The sequence below is a fragment of the Pseudomyrmex gracilis genome, unplaced genomic scaffold, assembly GCF_002006095.1.
Source record: "Pseudomyrmex gracilis isolate BER0280 unplaced genomic scaffold, ASM200609v1 scaffold_69, whole genome shotgun sequence".
Taxonomy (NCBI): domain Eukaryota; kingdom Metazoa; phylum Arthropoda; class Insecta; order Hymenoptera; family Formicidae; genus Pseudomyrmex; species Pseudomyrmex gracilis.
In genome coordinates this window covers 559,815-568,845 of record NW_018020653.1, presented here as the reverse complement: position 1 = coordinate 568,845, position 9,031 = coordinate 559,815, and the positions used below count along the sequence as shown (strand labels likewise).

The 9,031-nt window shown below is 31.7% G+C and overlaps 1 protein-coding gene across 1 annotated transcript; it reads left to right on the top strand.

The window, feature by feature from the left end:
- Positions 1-1,120: 1,120 nt before the first annotated feature.
- Positions 1,121-3,649, top strand: LOC109854532 (vacuolar protein-sorting-associated protein 36). Its single transcript, XM_020427708.1, has 6 exons — positions 1,121-1,405; positions 1,825-2,014; positions 2,089-2,438; positions 2,513-2,677; positions 2,748-2,963; positions 3,035-3,649. Exons 1-6 carry the CDS (start codon positions 1,310-1,312, stop codon positions 3,203-3,205), a joined length of 1,188 nt encoding a protein of 395 aa, XP_020283297.1. The 5' UTR covers positions 1,121-1,309; the 3' UTR covers positions 3,206-3,649.
- The last annotated feature ends 5,382 nt before the right edge of the window (positions 3,650-9,031 follow it).

Sequence of the window (9,031 nt, the reverse complement as noted above, 5' to 3'; positions counted from 1 at the left end):
CGCGATCCCCTCATATGAGGGAGAATTCGCAATCCCCTCAAATTCGCGATCCCCTCATATGAGGGAGAATTCGCAATCCCCTCAAATTCGCGATCACCTCATATGAGGGAGAATTCGCAATTCCCTCAAATTCGCGATCCCTTCATATGAGGGAGAATTCGCAATTCCCTCAAACTTGCGAATTCCTCATATGAGGGAGAATTCGCAATTTCGCAGTGCGAAATTCTCCTATGAGGAAATATTCGCAATTTTATTCATAAATAACATATTCATAAATAACGATAAGAACAGCGGAATCTAACATACAAAATTACACATGTATCAATGCAGATCAGAAAACGGAATAAGCAATAGCGATAAATTTTCCGACGAGTTGGAATTCTGTGTCTATTGCTTATCGCTATCACTATTCCCTCGCATTGTGCAAAGCCCCTTTCACAATGGAAGGAATAGCGATAGCGATAGAAATAACACAGTTTTAGACACAGAATTTCAACTCGTCGAAAATTTTATCGCTATTGCTTATTCTGATTTTTTGCATTGATACATGTGTATGTTTGTATGTTAGATTCCGCTGTTTCTAACCGGTATTTATAAATATAAACTCTTTACAACTGGTATTATTTTTATCGCTATCGTTATTCCGTCCATTGTGCAAAGGGCTTAAAAGATTGCAAGTTGACGAAAGTGACACGTTATTAAGTCCGTTCTATATTGATCGCAAGCGCAAACGCAAGATATAGATCTCGTAGAATTGACCAATCACGCTGGTCAATTGGCTGATTTGATCAATACGATTAGTCAATTCTACCAGATCTGTTACTTGCGTTTGCGCTTGCGATCAATGTAGAACAGGCTTTACAAGAAAACGGAACGACGCAACTTTTTAACTCTTATTAGCAGGAATGTAGAATGTGACAAGAGGTATAAAATTTTTGTAAGTGGTTTAAGTTTTTGCTAAAAATACTCTGATTTAGCAAAGATTCAAACTAAAAAAAAAATGGAAATATAAAAAGCTAGTTCAGAATGACCGCTCACTCCCAGACATTTTTCTGCACGGTAGCAGGTCGCCTCTGTGCGCGATGATGCACCTTGTTTTTTTTTTTACATCATGACTATCGCCAGAATTAAAAATCTATACTACACGTCACATGTGCTATAGATTTTTAACACTGGCAGTGAATTTTCAAACATAACTGTAGTTGCACTAATTCGCACTAGTATTCGCATGAACGATCGTAGATAGTAGGTTTTTAATCTTTGACAGTTTGTAACAAGTCGACAACATATATGACATTCGCAAGTCACAATGAATAGATTTGAATACGCTGATCCTCAACTCAGGCCGAATGAAAATTTTGTGAGACGCGATGTGGCCGTGCATCTGTATGACGGTGACATTAAGGTAATCACAAAAACTATGTACAAACATTTTGCTAAATTGTAAGTACCGCGAGTAAAGGATAAATTATATTAATTTCAGGTAAATTTTTACTATTGCTCGACGGGCACGGATTTTGACGAATCTATGCTTATTCGATTTTTTTTCGATCGAGAAAATTTGATAGAAAAAAAAAACATCGCTCCGCTTTGCGAAACGAGTAATTAAGCGTTAAACATAATGGTGTTTGTTTGAGGTTACGAAATCTGTTGTATCGACAGACTCTATTGATCTGCGCGTGCGTAGCACAAAATTTGAATGTGCTTTTAAAAATTTTTTCATGTTAGATTTAAATCGAATGAGCACAAATGCATCACAATTGGTGCGGATCGAGTAAATTGATAAATCAAAGATATCTACTACAGAAATAAAATTTTCAACAGACAACCTTCGAGAGTGGCGAACTAATTCTAACTAGTCACCGATTAATTTGGATCAAGCCTAGTAATGGAGGTAATAACTGTTTGTCATTGTCCCATCAATATATTGTTTATATGGAAAAAGAAGCTTCTGGACCGCTCTCCTTCACACGTAGTAAAAAGATTGTGTTGTATCTTTCCGAACCTGTTGCTGGTAAGATATAAAATCTCATAGAACAATATAACACGAGGTATTGTATACATATTCAATTTTTAACTTTTTCTTAGATAAGATGCCTGGTCCAACTGATACTAGTATGTTTAATTACATTAAGTTATCATTTAAAGAAGGTTTAGATTCACATTTTTTAACTCAATTGTCTGATACTGTTCAAAGAGGAAAATGGAAAATAGATCCTATTATAAGTTTAAATACGTCTAATAACAATCAGGGCAATTCCAAAGTACTACCTCAAATAAAAACACGAACAGGAATTATAGGTATTGAAAGAAGTCTGCAAGAAAAACAAAAAGAAACTGATGAAAGTATATCATTGGCTTTTCAAGATCTTACAAAACTGATGGATATGGCTAAAGATATGGTAGCCGTTTCCAAGACAATTTCAGTTAAAATAAGGGTGATTTTTCAGTATGTGTATAATTTCTTACAAGACTGATGAAAGGTCGGGTGTGTAATACAGGATTATTATAGGCAAGACAAGGGGATATAACAGAAGATGAAACTGTCAGATTTAAATCTTACCTGATGAGTTTAGGTATCGACGATCCGGTAACAAGAGATGCATACAAGACTAGCAATGAATATTTTAAGCAGTTGGCAAAGCAACTTGCATGCATCTTAGAAGAACCAATAAAGGTTTGTTATTTATGTGTTTAGGAAATGTGAAGAAAAGTGTTATCACAAAATGTTATAACTGATTTCACAGGAAGCAGGTGGTATGATGACTCTTACAGATGTTTACTGTCGTGTAAATAGAGCGAGAGGTTTAGAACTATTGTCTCCTGAAGATTTATTACACGCTAGTAGACAATTGGCACCTCTAGATTTATCAATTATATTGAGAAGTTTTGATAGTGGCGTTATGGTTCTTCAAGTTCGCTCTCACGACGACAACGCTGTTGCTGATCGTATAGTAGAATTGGTAAGAACTGTGGATAATGCAAATGCTGGCTTCCGAAGTGAATAATTTTCTTGCATTTGAAAATTTTACAGTTAAAAGAGAACGGATCAATAACTGCTGGAGATCTCGCACAATTGGAGGGTATATCGGTGCTACTAGCACGTGAAAGGTTACTAGTTACGGAAAAACATGGCAAAGCTTGTAGAGACGATTCAATAGAGGCTCTGAGATTTTATCCTAATCTATTTTTAGAAATGTCATAGTTTAGTGAATAAGAGTGTCAGGTTGTCTGTATATAAGATGTCTGAAATTTTTTAACACACCCTAAAGTGTCAGTTATAAAGTGCTATTGTGTTACAATAATTTTTCATTTTCACAAATTTTCAACATAAATTATTAATATAATAACGAAAACAGTTACACAAAAACAATATAATATTGGGGTTTATTATAAATTTTAAATCTAATTACACAAGCATAGGAATAAAAGGAATAAAATGAAGTGCAAAATATCATCGTTATCAATTCAAATATACTATTTTTTTATTTCGTTAAACGAACAACAAATAAAACTATACAAGTATATTAATTAACAACAATGATTTTGTGTGTAATTAATAATGGCTCACAAGTTTCTGCGTGTATATGTCTAAATTTTCTTCAGTAAATATTAGATATCTTCAACTTAGTAATCTTTTAAGAATATAGGTAGTTAGTAATCAAGTATTAAAGTAAAAATCTTTAAATTTGTTTTAACTTTTTTATTTTTACGTTTTTTTTTTTTTTTGTTACATTATAGTAACCTTAAATTCGTAATAGATATTATATTTCGAGAGAAGTGTTCAAAACAAAACAGTTCTATATACAAAAATAAACATAATATTGCTTAAAATTATACAATTTTACGATATGTATGTCAAATAACTGCAGATTATATAAATATAAATAAATATATCTTATTATATAAATATATATCTTATTTTTATTATTTTTATATATAGTGTCTGGTTTTATACATATCTGTATTTTATATACATATATATGTGAGGGAAGGAGAGGGTGAGTTTCTATTAAGCTTTATTAGAGAGAAATTAAGCGTATATAGATACTAACTTGGCTTCTGAAGTTGTTTTTTTAATGAAACTTATGATTTTTATTAAATCGAAAATTGAAAACAAATTAAACCATCAAAGCAATCGTCATTATTATCGATTATTATTTTGCGCCATCGATTTTAGCTTATGTTAATTTCGTAAAAGTTTGATAGTGCGGACGCAATACCAACGCATACATAACGTCCATTAGACGTATGATGAACGTCCATAACTCCATGTTTAATGAACATCTGACGGAGATTTATATAGAATTATATATATAGAATGTTCCGTATGGATATAGAGTTATTATTATTTCCAAACCTAATTGTGTGCACGTATAATATTTAATATAATTTTGGTAATTATACATGTGTGACATGGCAGTTTAACGAGTTGATATACTTTTGGTATTAAAAAACACTATAACGCGACAAAATCGCTCTGGGGTACGGCCCGTCCAGCCATATCACTCGTGTACACGGAGGAGCACACGTTTTGCAGAGACGGCCGTAACAAAAGAGTTAAAGGTTTCTTTGAAGTAACAAAGAAAAATTAGATGTTTCTCGATATTTTTTCTAGGTGGGAGAAATTAATTTTAAAATTATCAAAAATTACGTCAGTAAATTCTTCAATTCAATATCTCAAACACACACGTCTGTATTATACATTGTACACCATGTATAAATGTTTTACTGTACATTTACTGTGTTCACCATTGGTATATATATAAATTACGATATCTTTCGTAAGTCTCTTTTACCGCGGTTTAAGAGATGGTGTACAATTAATATAATATATAGTGTAAGATATCGTATAACAATGCATATGTATAGACATATATATATATATTACGTATGTATGTATATACACTTTTCAACTTCCTTCATCAACACAGATTCGAACGTACCCGCTCATTTAAAAGCTATTTCGTCGCAATATCAGATGAAAAAAATTTCTTTTTTTTTTTTTTAAAGATAAAAAAATATATCGATTCAATACTCGAGAGAGAAATACGCGCGCGAGATATATAGCACATTTGCGTTTTACTCGAATTTCGACGAAAATTCACATCGACTTGAAGAGAACGAATAACAGAGCGGCGTCTTTAATAATTAAGTTTGTGTTTTCGTTTCATGAGGAAGTATATGCAAGAAGTGGAGGTACGTTCGATTACGAGTTTTTAAAATTTAATAGAGAGAGAGAGAGAGAGAAGGGGCTTGGCAAGATTCATTCTTCTCGTGAGAAGTTTCTGTTTAAACAACAAGCCACAAAGCACACATACAGAAGTAAATGTGCCCTTAGTATATCACAGAGAGGAGTAACAAAAATAGAAAACAATTTAAATTGTATAGTTATTTTTTTGTATGTGAATCTTTCTCGTACACTCTTATGCAATGGCTAATGTGTGATTCATCCCACAAATTCACATGTAACACATTTGTATAAATTATTCAATATTTAACACGATATACACGTATATACAGATATATTGGAATGTTCATCGATACGTTGTAGTGTGCTATCGTTTATTTATTTATCAACATATCGCTTGTGTTAGTGTACACAGTACACACACGTGACTTTTTAGCAATAGTCGATGTATGCGATGATAAAAATAACCGATTTGAAAAACGTGTGTTTTATGTGACACAATTTAAAAAAATAATTTTTATAGAAGTAGATTTGCTTTTTATTTAAAAAAATATATGTTACAGCAAATACTGTTGAAAACTAAATTGAATATCAACTATATATACTCTGATTTGAAATATTTTTCTCTGCAAGAGAGAAAATACTCGCACGTTAGTTTTGTGAGATTTGGCTACTTTTATCACCATAAACTATGTATAATGACACTGTGTCTATGCGAATCGTTTAAAATTAATCTCTTTTCTCTTTTTATATCGTATACGTAATATTTTTACATTAAAAAAAAAGTTACATCAAAAAGTTACGCACAGTGACGCTGTTTGTGGTACGAATCACTTTGCACTATTATTGTCATTATCACTCGGTTTTTTTCTATTCCATTCTCTTCCGTTTCCTTCTGTCTCGGTATCTCTTTAGGTTTTTTTTTTTTCGTTCTTTGAATTCTCGTTTCTATCATCCGACGAATCTTTTCGGTTTCTTTCGGTTACTTCGTTTATCGCTCGCTCTCTTTTATCTCACTACAGCTAGCTTTGACACAACTAAATTCTGAAAAAACGAGATGCAAACTCTATTAAAATCTGGTTTTTTATTTTCTTTTCTTGTCTGAACTCGCTCTGCGCGTGTGAGATTTTTTGCTTTGCTCGTACGTGAAAAAAAAAACGTTTATCCCGATTTTGTCCTGGAAAACAAAGCCGTGCACTTCGCTTACACACACAATGCAGCAGTAACTCGCGAGTAACTACTCACTTGGTATATGTTTTACATGCAGCAATACTATATATATCAATGGGTGCAAAATCAACAGCCTTGTTTTCCATAGGAATGGGATTCATATGGACATCATTATCAAGGACAGTAACTCTCTTGCAAGTGCAGCCGTTTTTTTTTCTGTAACATCGCGTCATTCCCGTAGCAAGATGACTTCATTATACGGACGTCATCTTATTACCGCGAAAATACAAATTGTCCACGTGTATCAAACATGAACATGTGCGACATGATAATATATGTATGTAACACATACGCGTAGATGTGCGAATCGCACATATGAGTATTAAGAATAAAAGTTCAGTTTTTTGTGCTGATATACAACAGTGTTAAATGCTAATTCGCTTATCTCTTATGCATACGGCGTGTTATTATGCGTACAATCGCTTATGTGATCCGTTTAGGGTGGCTCTTGTATTTACTCTCGGTGAAAATTCAAAAGTCGAAAATAAGAGTCACATCCCTAGCGATCCGTTAGTAGGTATTTTATAGCCTGACAAATTGCAACATGCAAATTATACACTATTATTATGCGTATGTTGGGCGCAAATTGCGTATTATTATTAATTACGTTTGAATAACGAACGATAAAGGCTACAGCTTGGAAATGATTTTAATCAGACTGTTCAAGAACCACGCGTAAGAAAATTACGAGCGGTTTCGACAAACTTTAATTGTTACTTCAAGTAACAAACAAATTAGTAAATTAATACCAATGAAATTAACATTTGAGATCAAATAAAATATAATTACGTAATACAAGAAGATCATTATCTGAAACAGAACAAATACAGAAATTTATAATTAAAACGCTAAAATTCAAATCAAAGATCGAGATAATTAATTAACAATTATTTCGCAGAGCAGCAGAATTTGTTGCTGTTGTTCGCAATCATTATTATATATCCGACACATTGGGTTTCTTTCGCAAAAGAAACTCTGCGATTCGCTTTTTTACATCTGAGTGAATTACTTCTTCTTCGCGAATCCTATCATGTGTGTGTATGTGTGTATATGTATATATGTGATATCTTATTGTTAGTGAAGAGATAAGTATTGGGGTTTCTTAAAGAGAAAGTCTTAGAATTAGATTTATGAAGTTTTTATAAGAAAAGAGTGAGCGCGATATATATATATATATATTATCATAGAATTCTTCATTAATAGTTTTGATGATAAAAAAACGCCTATAGTTTTAATAAATGTGAGAAAGTAGAACGGTTGATTTTTATGACGCTCGAAAAGTGCGTGTAGTGTAATATGTACTATAGATAGTAAAACTTTTTTATTTTTATAACATTTTTCTTTTGTGCGCGTGTAAAAGTACACGCACGCACACACATATCTATATATATAGTCTTGATATACGCGTGCGCGTATACAAAGACTAAACTTGCAAATGTTTCTTATCATATATATATATGTGTATATATATATATATATATATGTATATATATATATATATATGTATATATTAAAGAGGTACAAAAGTTATATAGATTAGGCATTGAGGTCCAAAAGGCGATCTAATTCGTGCAGGTCTTAACAATTCTTTTTTTTTCTGATAGGGAACATTGCGAGATTGATTGACGAAATTGCAATCGTGAATGTTAAGATGTATCATCGTACTAATGGCTCTACTAATGACTCTTGATCTTTAAAGACAAAAGCATGAATCTTTAAGAGGAATCTACAGAAATTTGTTCTGTAAACTGAAATCTCAGAGAGATCATGAAGTGTTTTAAAACTGTGAAAAACAATTTCTTTCTTTCACATTTTACTTTATATATGCACTCTATTTCTTTTTTATAAACTTTACGATATAATTGAACATCCAAACGCAAAGATTCATAATTTTTCAATAATTTCTGATAGTAAAAATTTGATATCTACGCGTTGTAACTTTCAGCAATTTCTTTTTTTTTTTTAATTTATCTTTATGTAAAAAATATTTGCCAATTTTTTCTTAGCTATTAAATTCTATTTTGAAACATTCCATGTAAACTCAAGAATGTTCAACACATTTTCAAAATGATAATCGCAAAATGACAGGCACACACGTCACATGGCAACGTCACTAGTTTCTGCTCTTTGTATATACGCTAATTTTTATATGATATTGTTTTTTTTTATATATATATATAAACGTAGTTAAATTCTAATGATAGTCGAAAATTGTGACCCTTAAGTTTTAAAAGGCGAAATATTGCCCGAAAGATCAAGATTGCACGTGATGTTCGTCACGATATTATAATAATTTAATTGTTTTTCTCTTATACGTGAAAATAATATAATAAAATTGTTGTGGTTCTTTTACAAAAAAGATATCAGTCTCAAAACAGTTTTGGTACCGTCAAACATTGCCAAACATTGCCAATCAGATTCCGAATTTTTAAAAATGCTGAATGTTGAATTTTTTACGTCAAGGAAAATTTTCTCAAATTCACAAATCAAGAATTTTTTTTTTAATGATGAAAAGTAAACGTTTTTCTAAAATAATAAATAAACAAATTGCAAAAACATACATATATATAGAAAAAACCAAAACGTTTGCAATAAATTATGACGTCAAAT

Excerpts from the sequence above, each read along its gene's own strand:
- LOC109854532 (XM_020427708.1), top strand. The coding sequence starts at position 1,310 with ATGAATAGATTTGAATACGCTGATCCTCAACTCAGGCCGAATGAAAAT. Across the intron at positions 2,678-2,747 it reads TCTTAGAAGAACCAATAAAG|GAAGCAGGTGGTATGATGAC; the intron begins GTTTGTTATTTA and ends CTGATTTCACAG. Across the intron at positions 2,964-3,034 it reads CTGATCGTATAGTAGAATTG|TTAAAAGAGAACGGATCAAT; the intron begins GTAAGAACTGTG and ends AAAATTTTACAG.